The 27,289-nt window shown below is 38.5% G+C and overlaps 1 protein-coding gene and 1 long non-coding RNA gene across 11 annotated transcripts in view; one reads left to right on the plus strand and one right to left on the minus strand.

Moving 5' to 3' along the window:
• WNK1 (WNK lysine deficient protein kinase 1) overlaps window positions 1-27,289 on the minus strand; it is a 106,629-nt gene that overhangs the window by 53,149 nt on the left and 26,191 nt on the right. For 9 of the 10 annotated variants that reach the window (XM_061364038.1, XM_061364041.1, XM_061364037.1 and 6 more), the window contains exons 2-4: window positions 16,518-16,690; window positions 11,882-12,102; window positions 9,690-9,847 (exon numbers count right to left, since the gene is read on the minus strand). In XM_061364038.1, coding sequence (XP_061220022.1) covers window positions 9,690-9,847; window positions 11,882-12,102; window positions 16,518-16,690 — 552 coding nt within the window. Of the gene's footprint in view, window positions 1-9,689; window positions 9,848-9,915; window positions 9,941-11,881; window positions 12,103-16,517; window positions 16,691-27,289 lie in introns of those variants that run through there. The other variant, XM_061364044.1, reaches the window with a different exon arrangement.
• Window positions 4,117-23,896, plus strand: LOC133218022 (uncharacterized). Its single transcript, XR_009727031.1, has 2 exons — window positions 4,117-4,563; window positions 21,574-23,896. It is a non-coding gene; the product is annotated as an uncharacterized LOC133218022 (long non-coding RNA).

Raw genomic sequence — 27,289 nt, forward strand, 5'->3', positions numbered from 1 at the left:
CACAATTTAACAGAACTGAAAGTTTTAGCTTATCTGATTTCAGTTTTCATAGCAATTAATTCTGGACAATTGATAATTCTGCCAAGAATTAAATCTGTAAATCCTGCAGAATAAGCTCTGAAACAGATCACTATCCTAACAGAGTAAATAGCATTACTGCAATACAAGCAGTAGGAGCAGATGAAAGCTTCCAGTGAGCTAAAGTTAGTTCATGGGGCCCTATTTAGACTAGGAGGAGCCTAGTTCTCATCATAAGCAACAGTTGCACATTTTGAGCCCAATACCTTTTTAACTTGACTGATATACTATCATCCAGATCAAAATTCATCTCTTGGCTATTTGAGAGCTCTATGTCACTGAAATAGCTTAAACAGTCTGTCTTCACCCTCTGCAATGCAGGTGTGTAAGTAATCTAAATCCCATGATTCTTCAATTTCGCCAGACCAGCTGTCTTCATGACTTGCAACAGTGAAAAAAACCTCCATATACATATATTAATGTTGCTATACACTCAAGGTATATTTGTATTTTGATTGACACACCCATACTAACTGCTTGTTCCTAAAAGTTTATGAGGTTACTTGGAAGAAGCACCTAGTCACTTGTACGTGATAATCTTTGGTGACAAGTATAAAATAGAGTCCTCATTTGACTAGCCATTACTGCTTGCTATCACCTCCACATCTGTATTCTACAACTGAACTTCAAGGCCAGGAACCACGAGACACTGCCACTAGCTGCTTACCCAACTTCTTTGACAGTATCATGACTGCATTTTTACTCAAAGCCAGAGAATTTACAGCATTAAAAGCCTTACAAGAGCAATACAGTAGGCTGCAGTTCTCTTGTTTCCACACAGTTAAGTTTGAACACGAACAAGTTGTAACTCTTCCTAGAAATCACTGAGATGCTCTCCAGCACTGTCAAGTAAAAAGAACACTCCATTTGCTGGTAATACTGAAACTTGTGCTATGCACTGCTGCTGAATATACACCATAACTTAACAACTACCCCAGTGACTAACTATCTAGCCCAGCACACAATTCATTTTAAGTGGTTACTTTAGCCACTGTACTTCTCCAAGTAAATAAAAATATTAAGCTATTTCTGAAGTCCTAAGAATCTGAAGCTCTTATGACTAGTTAAGCAGACGGGTTTTAGTTAAAAAGTAGATTAATGAATCACAGCACATACTGTAACTGCAGCAATTCTAATGACATGAAGAGATTACTGAAGTCCTAGAAGAGGAAGTTTTGCAACTACAAGGTAGGCCCCAGTTCCTTAGTGTATACCTGGCAAACAATAAGGATACTGATGGATGTAATAAGGAAAAGGACCAGCACACAGTATGAAGATAGAAATTCTTCTGGACAAGTGGACTGAGCACTGACTCTTCAGTTTTTATTCTTGCACAAGAGCAAGAAGAAAAGATCAGTTTAATCTATCATACACAGGTCTCTACCCTCACACTTAGGAACAGGGATGCCTCCTTTATCATCCAAACAAGGATATGCAGTGGTGAACATCTTGAGCTAGCTGAACGTCCCTTTGCTTTACTGGGACATCAGCTTGGAAATGGCCTTCAAAAAACCAAATGAAAAAAATAGACATGCCTAGATACACATTTCAATGCTATACATTTAGAAATGCCACAGTGATACATTACTAGAACTGTCTTTTATTTTCAATATGGAAAATACTTTTTTTAAAAATTCAAATTGTATTAGTTACATTCTCTGCTTTAATGAGCTACCATTCTGAAAGAAAAACATTATCTAGTACTCATTTTTAAATTTAAGCACAGCAACAGTAATTCAAAAGCCACAGAGTAGCTCCAGTGGACTTTGAACTGCATTAAAAAGAATGATCCAACATGGGCCATAAAACACATCTGGTACAAGAACTAGCCATTAGAAAAAGATCCACTAAAAAGCCTAGGATAATGTTGCGAACACTGAAAACAGTGCACAATTCAGACAATGCACCAAAAGTCATCATCCTTTCATTTTATGACTTACTCTTAATAGGAGTGAAGAACTTCTATTTTGTACCAAAAAATTCCACAGCTTCAGAGGGTGGTCCTAAGAAGTATCCCTGCCATACAGAGAACTTTTTGATTATGGCAATGGGTGGTAAGGTAGAAATATGTCTCTCAAAAGAAGTTTACCTTAAAATAAAGTCACAAGCTTATAGTGTTAGAAAGCTCCTAAATATTTACACTATACAGAAGCAACAGCCTTTTTCCTCTTTAGGATAAAAATATTATGCACAATAAGCAACAGTTTCTTATCTATATATTTTAGCCTGTTGTGCCTCTCTATTTTGGAGAAACTGTATCTGCAAAATCACATTCAACTTTGGTAATCTTCACTCTTCTAATACAGGAACAAAACAAAGCATTCAAACAGGCACGCATACCCCCGGTGTCACTGCCTGCTCTGGCAGCAGCTCTGAGTAACCTGGAAGCAACTATAAGGAGTTTATAATAAAATTTGGTGGAGTTCTGGCCTATGAATCACATCATAATCTCAAAATAACTTATTACTCATCAACATCCCTGTGAGCTTCCACAGGACCAAAACTTTCCTCGACTTCCCCCATTCTTACCCCTGCACAACCACAGCAGTACAGTTGGCAGCACAAGAAACAGTAGCCAATGCATTCTTAATGTCAGTATTTTTGACTAGTAGGGCTATACTGTCAAACAACGATGAACTATCAGTCTCCCTACAGGAATGCTTCAGTCATTTTAAAAACACTTCCTATTCTTAAAAAGAGCTACTTTCAGAGCTAAATAGATGTGATTACAGGACAATATTAAATATGAGTATCATAGTTTTAAGAGGTCTGATCCTTAACAGGTAACAAACTTTTATTTAAACATACATTGTTTACTCTGTATTCTGTGAACATATTTAGGTTTCTAAAAACACATTTTGAAACTCTGCAGTACACCAAGTTTCAGATCTTAGTTTTAGGCAAGTCAACTGAAGTTCACACCACTCCCTGTCTTTTCATTCCCAATCATTTTAAAATCATACTCAATCCAGAACTTCTAAGAGACACATTCCAGGCTCAGCAGTAGACAATATAAATAAGAAATATCTCCTTTCACTTCTAACCAAGTTTGTTTTACTTCAACATTGACAAAACCGTTTTAGCTGTAATCTAGAAGCTTTTGATACTGAACAGTACAAATGCCTCTAAGATCAACTCATAAAAGCAAACTACTTTTAGAAAGGAATTCAGTTGAATGAGCTTTTTTCTTTCCAACTTCAGATACGATCTGCCCTAGCTGTGCTAACCATATAGCGTATTTTATCTCAGTTTTCAAGCTGATGCCTGCTTTTCCATACTGAGATCATTGTCATTTCTTAAAGAGGACTTCTAATCTGACATGCGAAACTTCTTAAGACATTAATGCTTCCAAACCTTGAATCCCCATCTTCCATTTTTAAGGCTATATATTTCTGAACTGATGAGTGAGTGACTGAACCTCCACCCAGGCAGATTCTTCACTCTTGAAGACATTGCAGCAAAATGCTTGCAACTGAAAGTGGTAGAAGCTTAAGTATTCTTTAGTCCATTCAGTGTGATGCAGAGGAAAGATGTGATGTACCACTTTTTTTCTATTTGATAGTCAAGTAGCTGAAGCTTCTTTCAGTGAATACAAGAGTTTGCCCTTTCTTACAAATAATCTGTTTCTGTGCTTGGTTGAAGGTTCGTGGCCTTCCTGTATCTGCTTTAATAAAAGAACTCTGAGGGTTACCTTTCCCTACTTTTCCACTGATTTCCACCTCCCTCCCCTCACCCCCAATGCTGCTTCCACTTGAAAGACTGATAGAAGTATCTATCTGAACCAGGCCAGGAAACCAACTTGCTCAAGGTAATGAAAGTTTTATGTATGCCTGAAAAAAAAAAAGAAAAAAAGTCACATATTGCTTCCAGAAACCAAAAGGAGGGCGTTTATTAACATTCATTAAGTATTTAGTAAATAAATAAAGTATCAAGTAAAATTAATCATACATCTACAGGTTAAGGGATACTTTGCCCATTGCAACTCCAGTGAAAATGCAGTTGACTAGTCTAGACAATTATGATCTCAGACACTTTCACCTCAACTGACCAAACTGCAGTGCCATGTAGCTGCCTAGTTTCCAGCCAAGAGAATGACCTTCACTCTAACCAGTGAGCTTCAGTTCCCACCAGTTAAGGAAATTAAGGGGTTTTAAACCAGTTAGACACTGCCTGGTCAGGTTACTCATTACGTACCGTGTTCCCTTGGGCATTTTTTTTAAGCTCTGTAGAACAGAGAATAAAAATGTTGTGCCTGTTCTGTGGAACATTTCAGTACAGAACAAGTTGTTTTGTTGAAGTCAAAATGTAAAATACCTCCCCCCTCCTTTTTTCCCCCCCCTTCTCATCTTAAGGCTAGCTCAGAAGGCTGTTTATAGAGAAGAGACTGGACTTTTGATGACAGCAAGGACAAGTGCAAAATCTCACTCTGTCAAAGTGTGGAGAAAATTAAGTACAGAGCGCAAGTCCATCAGGAGAACTCAGAAGGTAAGTTTATATTATGGTAGGGGGCAATAGAGAAAAGGGAGTTTTCTGCTCATACTCTGCTAATTTGAAACTGAGGATGGTCAGCTTTTTTTGCATGAACGTGTTTGGATTTTTATGTTAGTGGCAGATAATGCAAAAATGAAACAAATCTGCATAACAAACCTATTAACTGTCTTTTTACTAGTCCTAGGACTAGTCAATCCCCTGGAAAATTTAAGACTGAGACACTGGGTATTAGTTATTGAGTAAACACTACCTCTACACATTTGTGAAAATACTCTGCTGCAAAAAGAGAGCTTCAAAGAAACATAGTGTAGAAGTAATCAAGGTCTTACTACATCTGTGAGTGGTAACTGCAACATGAGCAAGAAAAAAATTAAGCTAGCTTTTGAGGCAACTGCATGGGTGACATCGCTCTGGCCAGAGGCTGAGACAAAGCAGCTGAAGCTACTGCAGTTAGTTATACCTTCACTGCACTGCTTCCCAAACAGACTAAATTAAGAAACCATATTTAAGATGTCTGTTCTATAAATATCTCTGTTTTCATTTAAATGTACATGTAGCCTATTTCAAGTATCTCCTATGACAAACTGTTTAATTGAAATATGCATGGAGCAGGTCAAAGAAAGAACACAAGTCTCCAGAGAAAAATGAAGTCAGACAAGGAAACCTTTCTGAATTTAACCAAGATCTGTCCTTCTTCTTTGTGCAAGCATGTAGTAGAATTAAGTATCTTGATTAGCTTTTGTATTGAACTGCTTGAATTGTTTTGATATACTGCAGAATTGGGGAAAAAAAATGTGGGGGTGATGGACAACACCCATTCCCTAATCTATTAGTATATCACAGTTATGTCTGCACAAGACAGCAGAGGGAAAAAAAAAATAAGTCTTAGGAGCAGGCAGGACTATTTTAATAGCATGGCTTATTTTCAATTGATTACAGACTTAGATGTTGGGTTTTTTCTGAGGGCAAGTAGGCAGCAGCAAGTACTCACTGGATGGATCCAGTCCCAGCTGAAGAGACATAGTGCTTGAACATCAGAGGAATCCCAAGAGTTGCAATTTAAGTACTAACTACTAATTGATTTGGAACCATTTCCAAAGAGCAGCAAGGATAGCTTCAATGAAGAAAAGGGACTTTCAGACAAAACTGCACCTTTGTAATTTAATGAGAACAAAGAGGAAGGCTAGGCTTCTTTATGCCTGAGTGACAAGATATGCAGATCTCACTTTCCTTTGTAAAGAAACTGCTAGCGAAAGGGTCTGGACTGGGCATGCTAGAAGGATGCAAGGACAAACAAAAGTCAATACTCTGTCCAACTCATGCCAACTTCCTTACTAGACTCTAAAATGAAGTTCAGTGTAACACCTTGAGCCCTACAGATTACAGACTGCTTTGGGTTTGCGTTTTTTTGTTTGGGCTGGTGTTTTTTAAGCCAGGCCTTTACCCAGATTCTTCTATTGAAGTAATAATTCTTCTAGTTAAAGTGAGCCAGAAAACCAATTTAATTGCAATTCTGTTTCTTGGGCCAGAAAAATTCAGGAACTTAATCCTAGCAATGATTTAAGGAAAAAAAGGAACTTCCCAGTGAGACAATCATCTTGCAGAACAGCAGACTCATGCAGAAGTGCTATTATCCGAGAAGTGAAGCAACACTAACTGGGCCAAAAGATGTCTCAGCTCTAGGAGAAATTTCAGCCTTTACATCTGGCACCTAGATCTTTGCTTACCCAAACTGTATTATTTTATCAGAAAACTGTTTCCAAACGTGAGGGAAGACTCAACAGAAGAGGTCGAACACCTATTAGAGTACTCCAGACAACCCTGGCAAAAGCCCAACCCGGTGCTGCAGTATCTGGGCATCAGCTAGAGCAATCCTCATCACAAAAGATGTAAGGTCAAAACACAATGCAACTAAGGGCCACTCTGAAATAGAGACCAACATACAGCCAAAATGGGAGAAAAGAATAAAAGCTGGTAGTACCAAGCCGAGTCCTGAGAGGACACCTTGGGCATTAAGACACCTTTTACAGGCTTCTGTCCTAAGCAATAGCAAGGATTTAAGCTAACAGAGCAACTCTGCTTTTTACTAAGCCTAATAGCTATCACAAAGGGGGTGAGGGAAACCAATTCATTTAAACACATATTGCCTGCCGTGAGTGGCTGCACATTTTGATCTTACTGCCTTTGGGGTTTTAGTGGTTTTTAAGCTCCCACATGGCATGATCTTTCATGACTGTCAATAACAGACCATTATTATTTTACTTCCCTCTTGTCTCTGTGTATGCATCTAGATAAAATAATCCTTTCGTTTAAGGCACAGCAGGACTACAGCTGCCACCTCAAAATATTCCTGAACATGCCCAGGAAAGCAGCAAACTAAGGGGTTGAAATGGAAATATTAAACATCCCCCACAAACCACATGCACCTTCCAAGATACATTAGAAAGACACATATTGGTAAGTATTCCTGGAGTCACCTACAGAGTTTTCTGACTTCGTTCTGTTATTGATGGTTCACACACTGTCCTTTTAAGTACTATATTTCACAACTGGTTCACCCCTCACCCACAACTGCAGCTGTTGCCTAAATTAAAGTTTCCTTTGAAATGAAAGAAAATCTTTTCTTTAACAAGGAGATCTTTCCTTTAACAAGGAACAAAGGACAAGGGCAGAAAATTATATGGCTCTTTTCCACATTGGTTCACAGAGCTTTAACAGAGTAGTAAAAAGAATACAAAGAGTATTTTATTTCACTTTCATAATATGGTTCTGCTTTCCACATTATAAAAGAAACACTGATTTTTCCATTATCAGTTAAGACAGGTTTACGCTTTATTTCAAGGTAATACTGTCTTTTCTTCTTTGAAAGCCTTCCCCAACACTTGTTCAAATTTTGTTTGCTGTCAATTTTGTTTTGTTTTTAAACAAACTGCTTCAAGTACAAGGAAATTAGCATCCCCAAGTATACCAAAGCACACAGCCTTTCATCCCCTCTCTAGAAACAGGCAAGTGTACATTTCACTTCATTTACCTTCCTGTCCTTTGCTCCTTCTGAAAGAAAAGATTTCCTTGTTTTCATACTGAAGTACATTTTAGAGCTCTCAAACAGTAGACGAACAGTGGGGGAGTAGAGAGGGGAGGAAAGTAAAATCAGCAATTAAATTCAAACTGTGAACTATGAGCAGCAGAGTACAGAAGGTGGTACTGGACAGACAGACAAAAATTACTATTGTTTCTCATCCACTTAGAATTTCAACAGTCAAACAAAACCAGTGTGGAGAAAGAAGCATCAGGCACAGTAAGCAAGTGGTAAGTTGAACCCTGGTAAGTCTCTAAGTAAATTTATCTGCTACAAGCCCCTACATGAGCTTTCCAATCGCTATGTGCTTTACAGACAGGGAAAAGACAGCTCTTTAAGGACTGGGGAATTCCAAGCCTGAGACTGTCTCAAAAGCTGATTCTCACCACAGCCCAGTTCCTAGTACTTCTAAGGAATTGGCAGGGCAGTTACATTAGGTATCTGCTTTGAGGAAAAACACCCATCAAAATTACACTGCTTTGGCTCTGGCCACGTCACATACATAAAGCATAGTAAAAGGTACCATAAGGGCTTGTTTTGGTAAGACATTTAGTTTTCCTTCACTAATCCAAATAGCTCCTGGATCTGATTATGCTGTAAGCAGAGTAAAGGCTAGACATCACCACTGGTTTTCCTCCCTATTTAGGAAACTAAGCTATGTCCACCAACAAAAAAAAGATTCTGCAAGTGTGTTTATATACATACACACACACACACATATATATACGTAAACTTACTCTAACATCCGTTAAAAAAAAAAAAAAGAGAAAATGGTCATTTATCCCTTCTTTCTTCCTCCTCCTGTGCCTCACCAACATTCCCCTTCAAAGAAGGGACAGTCTATTATTTCACTAAGCCTTCCTTCAGAATTCTTTACTTCTGACATAAAGACCCTTCACTTCCACATCTTTTAGTCATTAATTAGATCTGCCTTTTATAGTGTGAGGCATCAGGAATAAGAGAGCATTTTCTTTTTCCAAAGCCAAGCAAGACATTTATTAAATCCCCACCTTCTCCAAGGTAATACTCAAAGACATTTAACAGGAGTTCATTTCCTATGGATCAGAAAGAGAGGTTTTTTTCCACCCTTTGCACATCTGCACAGATACTGGGAGAAATCAATGCAAGTTTTTACTTCCCCAAGCGGTCACCTCACTATTCTTTTTGAATGCTTAGATCAGAAGGTGAACGTGTGCGGTTTGTTTTACTGCACCGGTGCAGTTTTCGCAAAACTGTTTTAGAGATCACAAAGTAAACCTAGCCACAACCATTCTGAACACTCCTAGCACCACAGTTCTGCTTCAAGGAGTGTAGGCTTCACATAGTCTAGTCAGATAGGCAAGCTCAAATCTCTTGCTTGCCTTCTCAGCCTTGTTTGGTTTCACTCACAATGCCTCTAACACCACCACTACACTTACCAGCACTTTTAAGGGTAGAATACCATCCTGCTATTTATCAAGTATTTCCACTGCATAATTACAAGTGCACCCAACACACAGTAGCTAAGGGCCATTTAGAATTCAGCAAACTATTAACTTAGAATCACAATTTACAATTTACCCTGGCAGGCAGCTAAGCCAAAGTGCTCTAAATCTGTGATCCAGCTTTATTTCAGAGAACAAAGTTACCAGCTAATCTTCTAGACTGAAACAATTCCACCACCCCCCACAGTGGCTTTGAAAATAACCTGTTACTACTCTAATGTGGTTTTTTATTTGGAGCTTTGGGGTTTTTTTGTTTTTCTTTTGCTTGGTGTGGGGGCTTGTTTTTTTGGGGGGGGAGGGGGAGAGGGGGAGGTTTAAACTCAGTGCAACACCTCCTTACATACTGAAGGAAGAATATGAACACATGTTAAATTTTATTTCCATTCACATAGTTTACAGGCTTCTGTTTGGCAAGTTGAACCCACAACCCCCCAGAAAAATAATCTTGTCAGCTTCTTTTTTGCCCTAAACACACTTGCGCAGTACCATGCTATCCAGCTGTGCTCTTTTGTTGCTAATAGCAGTAGCTTTAGAATCAATAGCAGTGAGGGACTTACACTGGTCACTCGACGGTAGATCTGCGCAGCATTTTGGCACTCGGAATAAGGATACTCAGACGTAGCCATCTCTAGCATACACATCCCAAAAGCATATACATCAACGGATTCATCATATTTCTCTTCATACATCTCAGGGGCCATGAACTCTGGGGTACCTTAAATTAAAAGAACGATTCAGACTCTAAATGTCTCAAAGCGAGCAGAGGCTGCTGGCGTTACTCACCGCAGGAGGAAGCGGATGGGAAGACCTGTGAGACAAGAGAAAGTGGAGGCAAAAAGAAGAGGGAGGAAACCCTTAGTCACTCTGTTGCATCAACATACTTTGCGAGTCTTTCATTGCAAGGCCTTGTGAAATAAGAATGTCATGAAAGGACTGATACAAATTCCTGTTTCATGTGTGTTAGTTAATCTAGGCATTAAAACAGACTCTATCAGGCAGGAGTCAAATACAGGGGAGGGTATTAGAAGAGGGGAAGACTGTAGACTAGCCATAGGCTACAAACCAAATACTAAGGAGAGTTAAGGCACTTACCTTTTATCCCTGTAAGAAAGAAGCCACATTAAACCTTGTTTCAAAAATTACTCAACTGACTTCTGCTGCAAAAGAAGTAGTATTGGTAAGAGCCCATGGCTAGTCTCTGATCTGGTGCTTTCCATCTGCTTTTCTAGGATGGCTTGGGAAAGGCCTTGCAATGAAAAACTCTATTGTTACAAATAGAAATCTTCATGAAAAAAAGGATAAAAGGTAGTTTTCTGCAAAGGCCACTCACCACAGCCCTTTTCTTCATATACTTACCTTCCCACCTGCAGTATATTTATAGGCCTACTGCAGATACAGGCATTAGTGAGGGACATCCTACAGTCAAAAATACTCAGAAATACAGAGATTGAGTTACAGGCATAGAGCGTGAGATTCAACAAGTCCCATTTAAATAGTGTGCAGAAAATTATTGCCCAGTGAAGCATCACAGCATCCCCTCAAAGGGATTGCACTGTATAATCAAATTTACTTTAAGCCAGAGATGCAAGTTTGCTTTTTGTAAGTTTAAGCACAGAATTATTTCCTGCAGACACCAGATTCAAGACAGTTCACAGCTCATTCTATAGCCACATTGTTTGTTTTCACCACACTAAATCAAAAAAAAGGAATGTAATTGCAGTCATTTATCCAAAAGCTAAGTGTTAACAGATAGATAGATATGAAATGGACATTTTTCAATTACAATTTTGAGGATTAGATGAGAATGCTTAAGAATTTTTTTATTCTTTATTTACATTGTATGCTTGTCTTTCCTATTACTACTTTGACTTGGTTAAGAAGCAGGAAATATTTCAGCAACAGCTTGCAAAACAATTTATGAGTATATACCATTGATCCCATCTAGGAATCTAGTATAGATAGGACTGTTGAGTAATATCGCATTTTAGCAAGCTCTAAATACTGGGGGAGAGAGAGAGAGCAACTTCACACCCTGTAGTCTATTAACCCAACTACAGAAACAAAGCTGATAAAACCAATTCTTTCAAGAATTCACAAGAAATACTAGTTCCATCCATTTCTGAAAAAGGTTATTAGTGGATATACAAGAACAGAGCTAGTGTAAGTTAATACTACCTCAACGCATCTTCCTAAGTTACACAAATACATATTGTATAGACTCCCTGAGTAGGTATTACATCACAGTCAGACTGTGATATAAAGATCCTTTTATATACCTTGGTTTCTGATTACTCACAAAGTGAAAAAGATTTCATATTAGCCCCTAGTGACAATATAAAAAAATAAATAATTAGCTGTATACATTAATGCTACGCTAAATATCAAAATGTTGCTTGGTCACCAAAACGTATTTGTACACTACTTGAAGCAGCATCATGCTAAAGCTGAGATTTATGTGTAATTAAGAGTGGTTTTATCAACAATGTTGCACTAAACTGTTGGGCAGGGCAATAAATTTGTATTCCAAAATGCTTAATGTTAATATACAAATACCAAAAGTATAACCAAAGTTTCAACATGTAATCTTATCAGGAACACAGAATGACCTGAACAGCCAAGAAATGTTTTCACACTTTGACCATGTACCTTTGAAACCATATGTTTAAGGAAGGAAAAAAAGACTTTGAAAATACTCAAGCTTCCAAATAGACAGACTGGCTCATCAGCCTCCGAAACAGTAGAGGCTTACCTATCACACTTTTGGCAAAAGAAGCTCGTTTGAGGGTTGCCAGACCAAGGTCTCCAATCTTGACTGATCCAGTAGGGCCAGTAATGAAGATATTGTCACATTTCAAGTCTCTATGAATAATGGGAGGAGTGCGTGTGTGTAGAAATTGCAAGCCTTTCAGTATCTGACGGCACCAGCTTCGCAGTACTTTAATTTTCATCACTTTAAATCTTTTCAAATACCTAATGAAAAAAATAGCAGTGGGTTAAACAGGTTCTGCTAACAAACAGTAGATTATGCTATATCATTTGCTGTTTTGATGTAAAAAGCAGTAATGACAGATGTACAAATTTCAACTTCACCTTCTATTTTAAAAGTTACCTGGGCATTTCCAGACTTCAGAGGAGCTAGAGCTGATGCCCCTGCCTAAAACCTACCCACTTTCTTCTAGCTAGGGGACTATAACGTTGAAAGATATATGTGAAACGCTTGATCTATAGCTAGTAATTCATTTGCATAGAAAGTCACCCTATGGTAACTGAACATTTGGCTTGCTAAGTTTCAAGGCACTGCTTCCCTGACAATAGAGTTAAAGGCTCATGCATTACAACAATTCTTTATCTATTCATTTAAGAGGGTTTTTTTATTCCCCTTTATCCTGAAACTGCTCAAACAGTTATAACCTTTTCCTTGATTAAATATAACTGGGTGGGAAGGTGGGCACTAGAGCCAAAACACTAATAACAACCAAGTACAAAATTGCTGCAAACTGTGAGAGCTCTGCAGTCAGTACTGGTAACTTTGACCAGGGTGCTTGGACTAATATTCATAAGTAAGGTTTTCAGGCTACGCTTTAAATCTGCTTCAAATTTACTTGTTATCAAGTGAATTAGAAATTCTCAGAGCTCACCTTCCTGGTGCAGGACAGGGTTTGATCACCTGAATCTCACTGGTACTACTCACTACTTCAAACTAAGAATGTAATGCTTATGCATAGATATGGACGGGGCAGGGAAATCTTTAAAAAGGTTCTGTCAAATAACTGACATGGAAGAGTTCATACATAAAGTTAGCATCCCTTTTCAGGTAGAATGTGACCCAACCTTGATTATTCTAACATTGCTGCTTTTGAAAATCCCATGCCAGAAGAGTCAATTTTCATACCAGAACAAAATTTTCCAGCGCTTGTTACCCAAAACTGTGACCTTATTCTACTCCCTAATTTCTATAGATTAGAGATACCCCAAGGTGAATAACCTGTGACAGTGATCAAGTGCTTTCCTACAGTGTATGTGTAGAACCTCTCTATGGGTAAAACAATTTGAAGTGAAGAGTTGTTTACTTCCCTCTGAAAAGTATGGGGTGAAACACACTTAGAGAAGGAAACTAGCATGCTGCGTAGAGCAAGAATGTTATTCAGAGAGTGTTACTGAAAGTCTCAGATAAAGAACAGTTCCACACTGCTGCAAGACTGGTAGGAAATTCTGTGACCAGCATGAAGTCTAGCAACTACAGTCTTAAAATGCAACCAAGTCATGTTCAATTATTTCATCTTTTCAGTCTCTTTTGCATATCCACTTAATCAGCAAAAAAGGTAGAGATTAAATCACTTGTATCAATGCCAACACAGAAATCAATATATTAAGGCCTTTTACTTTTTTTCTCCAATTCAAAAGAATATCTGGAAAATCAAGTTACTAGCAATAACACCACTGTGAAAACAGATCTGTAAAAGCGATTGGGACCCAGTTCCAGAAGGAAATAGTCTCAAAACAGAATGTAAAGACAAGCACGGAAAAAGCCAAGCAAAGGAAGGAGACAAACTGAAGGAGGTTCTGAATCACATCAGCTACCACTTGAATTCTTGCTATTGACACAACCCTCATTCATCGCTCTTGAGCTTGTTCCAAAGATCACATGGTAGGGGCACTTCAGTTCAGCATCTGGAATCCTTAATTACATTCTTGGTTTCAAATATGCTAGTCTACTGCCAGCTTCTCACTATTAAAGGACCTGAGTCCAACCAACACACAGCATCCTGCAGTGTTGCTGTTATTTTTCCGTAACACTATCATGAACTAAGTTAGGTCTCCCCCAAAAGATCCTTCTTAATCCAATTCCCTCAGCCTCTCTTCACAGAGCACTGACTGCAGCACCTGACCATCTTGGTGAGCTTCCACTTAGCTTGCCCCTCTGAAATCAACAGTGTTGTCTATTTTAAAGGGTAGTAATGATTTTTTTAAAAAGATAGGTATGTGATCTTTGTACAGAACACAAGCGAAGATGAGAACACACAGCTTTCTTTATTAGTTAGCTTCAATGAATAGAGACGGGAACTAGAATTTGGCTGTCTCAAGGTTGGTTTTTTGTGGGATTGGGTTTTGAGGGTTTTGTTAAGCAGGAATGCTGCTGACCTATAGCATCTCAGCTCAAGGATCTATAGGGAACCCTGCTAAGTTAGTAGAAGTAGTTATGAAGATATGTGTCCTACTAGACAGCTGACACATTCACTTAAAGTGGATCAGGACCCATAGTGTAACAGCCTTGGACAAAACTAGTGGCTGAGACCTAGGTCAGATTGAAAATTGCTGCTTTCATTAACAGTGTAATTAAAACTTAAAATAGGCAACTCCATTTTGGTTTTCCAAGATTTTAATTCTGTGATAGCATAACAATGGCAGTTTAATTCTTTACAACAATTGAGTTGCAATACTTTTGCACTGGTATGCAGAAAATCAGGGACTTCTCTTTGTGCAAAATTAGAAGTTTGTGCAGACAGCATTTGAAAAGATCGAGTCAATAATATTTTAACATTATGTGCATGTATGTATCTAAATGTATACAAATATGAAAATGCACGAGGAAAATTTTCTTTAAGATATCATCACACTTCTTCTGTTTACCTTTTTATATCAAGTGGCAACAATGTCTGCATCCCAAGCCTCAAAACAAGAAAGGCATCACTTGCATTAAATGTAGGGTAATGTAAACATACAAAAAGAGAGAAATGGAAGCAAATACTCAGCCAAATATGAACAAACACAAGTGTGCAGTGTAAATGTAGGAATATGACACAGGTACATGAAATACTTAATGATACTAAATTTGGCATATCAGAATTTTCCAACCTGTCAAGACTCAAGTGGACAAGAATAAACTAAATCACAGTTATAACACAAACTACGAAACAGTGGGGAAAAAAAACCCCCAAAAGTTTACAGTTTAAAAGATGTTCAATTAAAGACCTTATGAGTTATTTCTGGATAAACTCCCATACTTTATAGAGTATAAAATAATCTTGCAGACAACAAATCGGAGGTATTTCTTCCTAACAACACCCTGCATATAACTGTCTATTATTATTTTGTCTTCTTGCTTATGCCACCACATAACAAGATCCACATATTAAGATCTGGGAGGGGAGGGAAGGAGTAAAAAAAATGAGGGAAAAAAAAGGTTAAGTCTAACACTATATATTCTAGCATAAAATTAGGTAACTTTAAATAATGGTATCTGTACATAGCTGTAAAGCCTTTATGTTACTACTGGCTCTGGAAACAGCACATAAAGCAAGAGATACATTCTATCTGAAATACTTTCACCAACCTCAGAAAAGCCTTCCCTGAACATGCAGCTAAAAAAGGAAGTTGCAATATCTTCAACGGCAACTTCCAGTGCTATTTCAAAAGGCAAATACTTCCTTGTAATTGCAGGCCAGTACCATTTTTATCTTCTTTAAGTATGTCCATTTGTGGCTATCAATAAGCATCATAAAAAACACAAGACATTCACATGCTATTTTAGCCAAACAGATTGCAAGTTGTTTCCAGCTCCTACAGCCTGCTTACACATTTAGGATTTGAATTCCTCTCCAACACTTAAATGGGCACTGAATAAGACAACGATTCACAATCCCTGAATTTCAAACGCTGGCAGTTTTATTTCCCGTACATTAATGGTGACTGGATGCTGCTGAACAGACTTATATCCCTACAAGTTTCTATAGTGCAAGGCAAAAATGGAATGTCAGTATAACCCCCACAGGCTCCATACACCACCAGAGGGCCCTCGTAGCAGCTTGATTTGCCGGTGTCTGCCTTTAGCTCTAGCTTAAAGTTCTTCTCAGCTACTTCCCCGGTTGAAATTCCAAGCATTGGCATACTTTCAGATTTTTGTTTGGTACTATTTCATGAAGTTTCAGCTAAACAAACAGGCAGTGGTTTGTTGGTGGTGGGTTTTTTTATATAATATTTGTACTGTAGTAACATCCAAAATCTCCCAAAAGAGGTGAATTAATTCAGGCTTTGAATGTTACAAATCGTCTCATGCTAATGGAAAGCAGCTGGAGCAGAAAATGAAAAATTGTGAGAAGTGAAAATAGAGCATTGTCTTCCTGAACCCTTAAAACCTAAAAGTTTTCTGCATGTGTTTACTAGGACATCACAAGGAAGAATGTGACAAGCTTGCTAACTTAAAGGTTGTTCTACTGAACTCTGCACTGCTAGCAAGACTCCTTTTAAACCAGCATTTCCCTACAGGAGGTTAGCCCTCAGCAAGAGGGCTCTGTTCTTATCTATTCTGAAATATGATCTATTCCTAGTGCTCTGATTTTGTGCTAATGATTCTCATATGCTTTGACATTCCTTAATTTACTTACGTTTTCAATGTTCCAGATGTCATGAGTTCCGTCACAAGAACAATACACTTTTTTCCTTTCACTGTAGACTCCCATGAATCATAGAACCTAACAATATTGGGATGCTGAAGCCCTTTCAGCATTCCAGCTTCCTCTTTAAATCTTTGACGCTCTGATTTGGACAGCTTCCGATCCTAATGAAAAAGAAAAGGTGCATCAGAAAGCTTTGCTTTATTTCTTACTCAGAGAAGAAGCAACTTGAACAGTTGGGTACAGTCAATGAACAAGTAAGAACTGGCAATCTTAAATACCATTTGGTTTGCAATTACCCTGAAATACACTCATTTAGAAGACATCCTATTACAGTCTTTGTCATATTTTTCCTTACAATCTGACTGCTCTCAGAGGTAAGAACTGCAAATCTGTGGATTATCCCCTCTTCCTGTTTCCTCTTCCCCTACTCTAATAAATCTGATCATTGCCTGAGTTGATGTGGAATGAGGACATAATGTCTTCAAATATTCAAGTGATCCAGAACAGACAAAATTGGACTATTTAAAGCATCTCTCTCATGTTGTACATAATAATGTTTAGTCATTCCTATGCGTATAATATCCAGACCACTGGTAACAGATGGGATTAACCTTCCATATAGAGGGTAGAGCACAAAACCTCTCTAACACATACTATGAACTTATAACTGCAGAAGAACAAGTGAGTAAGTTGGATTTTCTTTGATTAAAAGCAAGACCTCATGATTGAGCAAGTTTCCTGTAATCTAGCATCAAGGAAAACAAAACCATAACATACTAGAGACAGAAAGCAATCTTTTGGCCAGAGACAGACCACGAAAAAGCATTCCTAGACAATACTGTTTTATTATCTCCCAACAACTAGCTATCACATGGCATCAGGACTCTGAGCAGCTATTACCAGACTAAGCTGCACACCTCAAGAGAAAACAGTCTCCTAATGCCATTCACTTTTCTCAGCTTGCCAATGCACTGGCCACACCAGTCAGATTGACAGAATGACATAAACTGGATCTATATGCAGTTTGTCTTTAAAACCAAAACAAAAACACCCAAACACGTAACATTTCAGGATATAACTAAAGCCCAGAATTTTAGATTCATTGTTCCTAACAGTTATTTAGAAATAACCAGTGACCTCTTTGTCAAATCTGAGTAATATTTCTAAATCACTTAATTTCATATTTCTTTTTCAATTAAAGGAAGTAGTAAAACCATGCAGGGTTTACTTATACTGCTCACAACCTCCTACTATCCTCCAGGCAGTAATTTCTCTTCCTTTGTTTACTGGTAATGTGTTTTCCCTATACCATTCAGCCAATACCTAAACCATCCTATACTCACTTAGATCATTAACTTTTTCTCAGAGGTTCATAGAGTATCTTTCCATATGGACAAACTTCATTTCCAGATGAAGCTCCAATTTTCAGAAGTGTAAAAGCCTTCCAGGTGAAAGTTTGAGAACAGAGTTGAAACAGTCTCAGGAATCACTACCTTATCAGTGCCTACGAACGTCAGCCCCACACACACTGCTACAGTTCTTAGGAAGATGCTAAATTCTTCAGTCTTGCAAATTTAGTCTCTAGACATCAAAAGCACTCAATCCTGCAACTATTTCACTCTGCAGAAATTAGCACTACCACCTCTTCTCACTCCTTCATAAACATACTCGCACAAACAAATTTTGAGATAACGTTTGCAGAAACACTACACAAACATTTGAGTATCATGTCTGCCTAGCTGCTGGTTTGAGTTTTTTCAATACAGAAATAATGCTCCCATTTGCACTATCTAATAGCTTTCCTTTCATCACACTAAATAGGGCAGCACAACTTCTGTTCAAAACCAGTTCAACTTGACTCCTACGAGCAGCTGTAATACAGAAAAGCAGTGAGCTGCATAGGCACATCAGTCAACAGAGCATACACACGTTCTTAGAAACACTCCATGCTTCAAGCAATACAAAAATCACAGTAATGTAACTATTCTTACAGTAAAATAAAGCAGTCTTCTCAGCCTCTGCACCTGATCCACATAATCCACATATTAAAACTAGTTACATATGGTTATTATAAAAACATGGCTGCAGCAATTACTTTTATATCACCTTTAAATTTAGCCATGTAATATGAACAGCTGCATGCTTCTTTTGTCCAAAACCTACATTTTAGATACACATTTGGATTAAATTTCCTTTGTTTCATGCATAAGTTACCTACCACAAACACTACTAACTAGTTTTAGACTATACCTGACATTAATTTATCATCCTAATCTATGCAAACATAATCTCTCTTAAGGGCCTTACACCATTTTCCCTACCACTGTACTACTAACCCCAAATAGAATCTAACAAGTGCTAATCATTCTTATCAATGAGCAGACTCTTAACAGGCAGGCATATTTTGACTCATTTCCTTTTCTGGCCACATCAATGGTAGCATCATGTTCCTGCACACGTATCAGTGATGTTTAAAACAGACACTCAATATTTCAGTGCTGGCATTAGAGAAAAAAACAGAACACTAAGACAGTGACAATACACTGAGTAATTCAACACTTCTTTGAAAGTCACAGTGCCCTAATGATCTGGGACAAGCTTGGAGACAAACTTGGGCTAACAAATTTCACCTATGGAAGACAGCTACATTTTTGCAACCAAGGAAACATCACACCCTTCAGTGGCATACTGCAGAAAAGTTAACATCAAACAGAACTGTAAGGAAAAGGCAGAGAGGCCACTTGTTTCGTAAGACTAGCAACACATACTACCTTTAACTACCCTCATTTCCTTGGATATACAACCCATACACTCATATGTAACAGGGTGCGGTTTTTTCATATTCTTTCCCTAAAGGAACACAATGCTAGGTAACAGAAAAGGATTAATATGCTCTAAAAACACGTCACCCTAGCGTTCAGGAAAATATCACATCTCCCATACCATTATGCCAACAAAATTATCTGTATACACAATGACTGGTTATACAAACTACATTGTAATGCAACTTGTTAGGCTAACATGCCATTTAAAAACCACAAGTACACTTTCAAAACCTGAATATTCTGTGCACTAGAACCTTAAAACATACCCGACAGTAGCATCTGCCAGACTGCATAGAGATGGACTAGATCAAAGCCCATCCCAAGTAACTACATTTTGGCATCTTCTGAGCTTTTAGCATGGGCAAAAACTTTATGCTCTTTCTTGCAAAAAGGTGCAATCTAAGCAAGTATTGAGATAAGCAAGGAAATAAAGCGCTATATGTAATTTGAGAGTCTGAGAAATGGTGCTACCAGCCACATGAGGTATGAATACTTGAGGAAAGGCAGAGGAATTAAAACATCTTGGAATCACATGAAATTCACATATGAAATTGCTGTATAGCAGAGCTGTGGCAGATAGAGAACAGCCATCCCACTTAATGAGAATTTAAAAGAGCATTTTCCAAGAATTTGGGAAGGGGACAGCTTTCACAATCTTCAGTTTTAAGTGCGTATTCCAAGAGAATCAAAAGCCCAGCTGCGTCCTTCCAACAAGGCAGCCACCTGGGGCAATACTCAGATTCCAGTGGGGCCTTCAAGCAGGAGCCTGCAGGAATGCAAGACCCTCAACTCTATTTCCACCTCTACAGAGGTAGCAAAAAGTTTATGACATCATTCCAAATAATTCTCCATTTGATTATCTCAAGAATTAATCAAACAGATCTATCCCCTGCAGCCTTCCTCCTGTAACTCACAGTCTAAATAGTTACGCAGATGGGTCATTTCAGCATGTTATTCGCTGGTTTCATCTGGAAGCAAAAAGGGAAGTTTCACAACATTCCTGTATCACAAAGTACAAGACTGGATAAATAAATTTAATGTTTCCTTTTATTTTTATTTAAAAAATCAAACAGGCCAGAATTGAGCAAAATAGAAAGACACCTAAGATGCTTTTCCATAAGCCTGGCAAACCTTAACAATTTTATAAAGAAACCACCATTTTAAGAACAGTTAATAATATACAGCTTGATATCCTATCCTTCAAAGACCAATTTGTCTTGGAACTCCTACTAATAAAATCAAAAAATGGACACCCTCTCTCCTCCCCCAGGCTTTACCATAGTGAAGCAGCTTTAGGCAGACAAGATGAAGTCCTAATTCTGGAAGTTAGCAAATCACATTCTTGTACCTCAGTTACCACAAGCTGAGCAGATATAGCCCAAATATTTAAAAATATACAAAGCTGTCAAACTGTAGGAGAGCTTGCTTCCTAAAATGGATTTAACTATCCTATAAAACGGCCAGCATTGCTGTTCCTGAACTGAGAGCTTCCCTGGAGGACTTAAGTGTCACATCCTAATCACTGGGCTGCCCTTCGAACAAACTGAAACAGATGCATCAAGCCCACTCTGTTCATTTCATTCATTCCTTTCCACCTACATTAAATTGTTTTGACAAGCCAGGACAAACAGCAAGGCTTCCCAGCACGTGACTCACGGTTCTGCAGTGCCAGGGGTCTGAATGGAGACAGGCAGCAAGTGAAGCAATTGTTCAGCTCAGAACAATTCAATAAGCTTTTCTTGGCTTTTTCAATTTATCTGTGCACTTCCCTTCTGATTTTTTTTTTTTTTTGGTCAGGAAAGAGCTATCAGAGGTGTTTACATTACACAAAGTAAAACAGGGATCTTGGTCATTCATGACCACAGTCATTACTTTTTCACTAATGAACTTACATACAGAACCATTATTACCCTCTTTCTATCCCTATACATAGGTGCCTTGCATAAATGCAAGAAGAACCCTAACTCAAAACGACTCCTTGCCCCTAAGATTAGTTACTGTATCAAGCCACAAAAAAACAAAGCTCATCAGCAAAAAATGCCTATATTCCCTTGGCAGGTTTTTTCAGCCAAGGCTTAATGTCTATTCAGCATCCTTAATGAGGAAAGAAAATACATTTCTGGCACCTAAATTAATCTTAAATTTCAACTTGGTTACTCACATAGCTGTTAAGTCTATCAAGTAATGTCTCATTTCTTTTCCTTTCTAACTTTCTACAGTGCTTCAGAGTCCTGTCCTATTAACATTGTGACAAGAAATCCTGCATCTGCAAAGCACATCACAGTACCGCAAGTGGTTGCAGAGCCTAACTCAGACACCAGAAACGGCAGGAGAGCCATGTTAGCAAGGCATCAGGCTCTGCTCTAGCCATTCAAGTCTGCTCTTCATTCAGACCAAGCTCAGCCAAGTCTCTCACCTCTGCTACCCATTTTTACTAACTGACACCAAGTGGCCTGAGCTAAATTCTAGGACAATTCAACAGGCATTAAATGGACAGAGTTACACAGAAAAGACACACTGCATTTCATTCTCAAATACCTGCTACAGCATGCCAAGCTAGTGGGCAACAAAAGAAACACTCTACATGGAAGGAACTAGATCTGCTAACTCATGTTATATATCCTCAAAAGGTTATTTTCTGTTTCCTGATATCAAGCACAATTAACATAGACAAGGTGCCAGAGAATCCTTATGCACAACATAACAATCCTGACTCTACCTATAGTTTCCAACTCCTACAAGCAGGCAGACTCACAGGTGACAGAGGTCAACTTTAAACTGGATATTTAAAGAAAAAGAAGGCATGAGCTGCTATTCAACTTAGGGAGCTGTTTCCTCTTCCACACTATTAGGAAGATAATAAAGCGGAAACTGAGAAAGACTGGACACTTTACATACTACAGATAGGTTTTACGAGCTTTCTGCACATCCTACAGCTAGATTCAGAAATTCTACATCGCTAATGTTACAGGGACATTTAGTTAGCGGGTTGTTGGTTTGAGTTTTTTAAACTACAGTAGAGCAACACTACGTAGCTTTTATCCAGAGATGCACTAGAAATCACAACAGAAAAATCAGTAGCAATGAACTGTCTTCAGGTGATGTGATCTGAAAGCATACAGCCATGACAGACTTCAAAGTGCTGTTGAATTATAGACAGTCTGAATCACAACCGTGGTAAATTATCTGGGCTGAGGTTATAGCAAGCAGCATTTCATCAAGCTTTTCAAATGCCTGAAAATTTGAGGGGAAGACACTGCTGCTCCCAGTCTATTATTCAGAGGAAGAAGTAGTATGCAGAACGGACAAATGTTCTTCTGTGTGCATTTCTGCAGCATATGAGAAAGGCTTTGCAAGCCTTTTAGGCAAGGTTAATGAGGGGTCATCAGAGGAGAAGCTAGCAAGACTGCACTCTGATATTCAGCACTGTTAATGGAACTGAGGCTTTGTGGGCTGCAGTGTTCTCATCCTGAAAAAATTTAGCAGTTTAGAGGAAAAAAAAAAAAAGAGCACAGTGACCATTGAGCTAGATTAACAAAATATCATCAAAGAATCCACAGAGCTTAAGAATCATCCAACATTACATAGTTAGTACCTAGAAATGGAAGTCTCAGTGAGTAAGACCCACATCTACTTCTGCGTCAACACAAACCTCTTCAGACTTCCCAGTATCAGTGTTAAAGACTAGCAGAGAGAAAAAAGGAAGTGAGGGGGAAGTGACTGTTCAAAACACATCCCTGTACAGCCACAGAAATTGAAACTGATCAAGGATCTACACAGACCCCTCCACCAGTATACTTTTCTACACGGCACTGAACACAAAAAAATGATTAAATGGAGCTGAACAGCTGTTGTTCCAGAAGTAAGCATGTAGGCTACACAACCCCAGTTTCCCCAGCCACTCCTTGTAAGAATTGAGCTCTAGACCCTTCACCAGCTTCGTTACTCTTCTTTGGACATGCTCTAGCAATTCAATGTCTTTCATGCAGTGAGAGACCCAAAACTTTTCAGCCCCTTTTCTCCTCTTAAATTAAAGATGGAAGACAACGTTCCTGAGGATGGCTAGTGGAATGAAGTGCAATGCCAAGTTAACACTTACCTACTGAAAGTAAAATTTCACATAGCTGCTTGGCAAGTCTCCACAACAAGAATCAATTTTATATAAGCTATAGACAGCCTTTGTGGAGTATGAAAACAACCTTAAGAACGAGAACACTCAAGTATAATATACACATCTAACACAATAGAAAAGATTAGGCTTAAAACAGTTGTGTATTACACTTTTTAAAGTTCCTAATTCAGGGGGGAAATTCTTTTGCAGGATTCCTCTTACACAAGCTATTAAAAATGCTTTAAGTTTCAGTAGTACACAAGTAGTCAACCTAAATGAAAGGCTGGAGGATTATTCACATTAGCTATACTGCTTCCTGGTGTACATCCTCTATTTTCATTTCTGGCATTTCAATACAAAACAATAGTAGCACTGCACAAAATTTGTCAGAAGATGCAGTTAGTTCCTTAAAAACACACCAAAAATTTAAATTGTTTCTTGTCCTTTCTCTTACCATAGATACAGTGAACCATAAATCATAGCATGGCTTGGGTTGGAAGGGACCTTAAAGATCATCTAGTCCCAACCCCCCTGCCAAGGGCAGGGACACCTTCCACTAGACCAGGTTGCTCAAAGCCTTGTCCAACCTGGCCTTGATGCCAGCACCTCACAGGATCAAATGCATGCAAGTTCATTGTTGCTGCCCAAATATAAGAATTAAGGAAACAACAAAGAAATGAAACTCTTAATGATTAGACAGAAGAAGAATAGACAGAAGCCTTCATCAGTCAGTTTAGTCTAGAGAAGTCAACTACATATATCCTGAAAGAATCAATACTTAAGTAATCTTCAGAAAATAAGAAATACAACTTTGTATTAACACTGATGAGGGAGTATCTGCAACTAAAAGCCTATGCATGTGACAGAGATACCAGCACCACTCCCCATTTTATCCTGCCACTGTTAGTCTGTTTGGATAAAGCTATGATTCATCGCCACAGGAGAAGCGGGAGAACACCATCAGTAATTACACCTCTCTAATATGGTTGCTTTAGACTTTTACATAAGCAGCAGCACCTCTGCCAGCAATAGCAGTAGCAGCATCTAAGACACCTGGTGGCAGCAATGTTATAGACTTAACCTATGCTTGAAGACACACCCTCAGCAAGTCTGATAACAGAAATGTCATCAAAACTGAAGTCTGTGCTTCCTTGCACCAAGTTCTAGCATCATTAAACACAAGAACTGTAACTAGTCACAATCACATGATCCTTCTAGGTCTTCAGCTAGAGAAAAAGTTGGCCAAATCCTCAAGTTTCCAGGATCCCGTAATTCACAAGAACATTCAGAAGAAGACACAGCTAATACTGTTATTGCAGTACAGGAAGCAGGCAGCAAGGAATAACTACAACATGTAAAACCAAACATGCTTTTTAAAAAAAAAAAAAAAAACAAAAAAACAAAGGGGGGAGAGGTTAGGAACACACTTAAACTCACTAACTTGGTGAGATACAAAGTCATTCTGCCTCACTTCCTCACATGGAACGAATGGCAGAAGTGGGATCAGAAGTGTAAGAAGCACGCAAATACGACATGCAACACAAATACAGCAGCAGAAAACCATTTCTGTTTCTCTGCAGGACAACAGTAGATCAGTACACTTCCTCTTTACATAAGGAAGAAGACATCTTAAAGTAGGACTCCCAGTAACAAAGTTGATTTTTTGTTACAGTAGCATTGTGAGAATTTTTTGCTTCCAGCAATGACAAAAAATTGCTACTTTGGTGTAGCACTGCTACACCAGTGGGCTTCAAAACCATGTGCAATACTAGATGGAAGGCTCATGTCCCATGCTCACCAGAGACAGACAGATGCAAGCATATTGCTTAGAGACTGGGCAGTCAGCTCTACCTCAAGTTCCTCCTAAGGAGATAATGACAGAGAAGAGGAGCTATACAAGTCCAAAAGGGCTATGCCAGCCAGAAGCCTGGCTGGCAGGCTGCTGAAGAATTCAGTCAGTGAAGATTACCACTGAAGCTGTGCGCAGCATGAATATGGTGTACCTGGCAGTAAAACACCTTGCTTTCCTGAGGAAAATTAAACATAAATCCAACTGTACCACCTATAAATCTCTACCAGATTACCAGCTTGTTTTCCAGAGCTGTGTTGTGTGTGAATACACACACTGATACAAGTCCATATTACTCTCCCCACTGTCTCACATCAGCACAAACGTTCATACAAAAGTTGACCAAACTGCAGAAATAAACCAAATTCATCTGCTTCTGCAGAAAACAATGACCAAGACTAATCAGTACATTGCCTAATCTCACCATTTCCTTTGAGAAACTTGCACTCATCAGAATAATGCCATGAAAAGTTCATAGCAGCTTCAGAGTAAACTAAGAACTATATACACACTTTATGAAATCAATTACAGATTTTCCTTTGCTCTCCACACAACCAATAAGAGAAGAATTTTAAACAGTAGATATGAAACCTATAGCTTAGACATGACCTCTTCTGGAATCTCTCAGGTCCTCAGGAATCTGAACTAAGAATGGCAAGCAACTGTTTAGGCTTCAGTCATTTCTATTCTAGGGTTGCTCTAGGCAGCATCTGTGTTTCCTTACGCAGCCTGGAAAAGAAGATGGCTAAAAGTTTTATTCAATTTATTTATTCTGAGAGGTTGAACATAAGGGATCAATCAAACTGGTAATCAAACTGGTGGGCTATAGAAAAATAATCAGCATTAGAACAGAGAGCTCATCTACTTATTTTCACTTTAAAATTGCTATTTGATCCATGGAAGATAAATGGATATGTTTGCTATCTGTACCAGTTCACAAAAGGCTTATGCTTATTACATACAGCTTATTAAAGAATTGAAGTGTTAGCTGAACTGAATTCTTGATGAGCTATTAACCAGCTGGACCACCTTGTCACTTGGCTCAGATGCCTCATTAAAAGTTTTGAAGCTCACGTCAACTCTCATTTTGCACTGAAATGATTGCTTTGTCAGTGAGAGCAAAGGTACATCCAATCATCTCACTTTAATTTTACTACGAAAATCCAATTCTCCATTCAGCGGATGACAGTATTCCAGGAAAAAGCCTCCTCCACAATCTATTCTGGTTACTTTACAGATTTATTGACTCATTGCATCAAAAGACAAACTGCTGCAGCTCTTTATTTCACATACTTCTGCATGACTGTAAGAGTCCTTTTATGAAAAGCTACATGTCCAGAACAGGGTGAACCCTTAACAGACTCTGATAAAGGCGTATCAATTTAGAGAATCAAAACCATGCTACAACACTTCAGCCTATATATGTCACAAAGCTATTAGCAAAAGGTAAGAATTAACCCTTTGATGAGAAGTTGCATTAATATGCTGGCTGGAAATCCATGCAGATGTATCAAGATGACTCCAAAGATTTACTAATATCAATCAAAGTAGAATATACACAAGAACTAGTAATGTTCCTGTGCCTCTCACAAGTTTCCTTGCAAAAATATCAGCATAAAGCCTAGAGGCAATAATCTTGAATGGTCTATGCTATTATTTAAGAAGCAGTCCCTGCAAGGCCACCCCCTGCACTCTTCCAGTTGTAAAATGAGCTCACACCAGCCTGTAGTGCATGCTAGCTTCAAGTTTACACACAAAATTGGTACATATATTGCGCATGCAGTTACTCTTCCCAGCTTTGCTTCTTTCTCTGCAAACACATCCAAAAAAAAGTACTTCATTTAATTTACAGAGTTGTGGATTACTATCAGTTATGACAGGATGACATGTGAAGTGTAGGCCAACTACCGGCAGCCAACAGAAAATCCTCAAAGTAATCGCTAGAGAACTCCAAGCCAACCATCTCTTATTCAGA

This window comes from Neopsephotus bourkii, unplaced genomic scaffold, assembly GCF_033783945.1.
Source record: "Neopsephotus bourkii isolate Nb327-2 ecotype Australia unplaced genomic scaffold, CSIRO-AGI_Nbou_v1 NB_1183, whole genome shotgun sequence".
NCBI lineage: Eukaryota > Metazoa > Chordata > Aves > Psittaciformes > Psittacidae > Neopsephotus > Neopsephotus bourkii.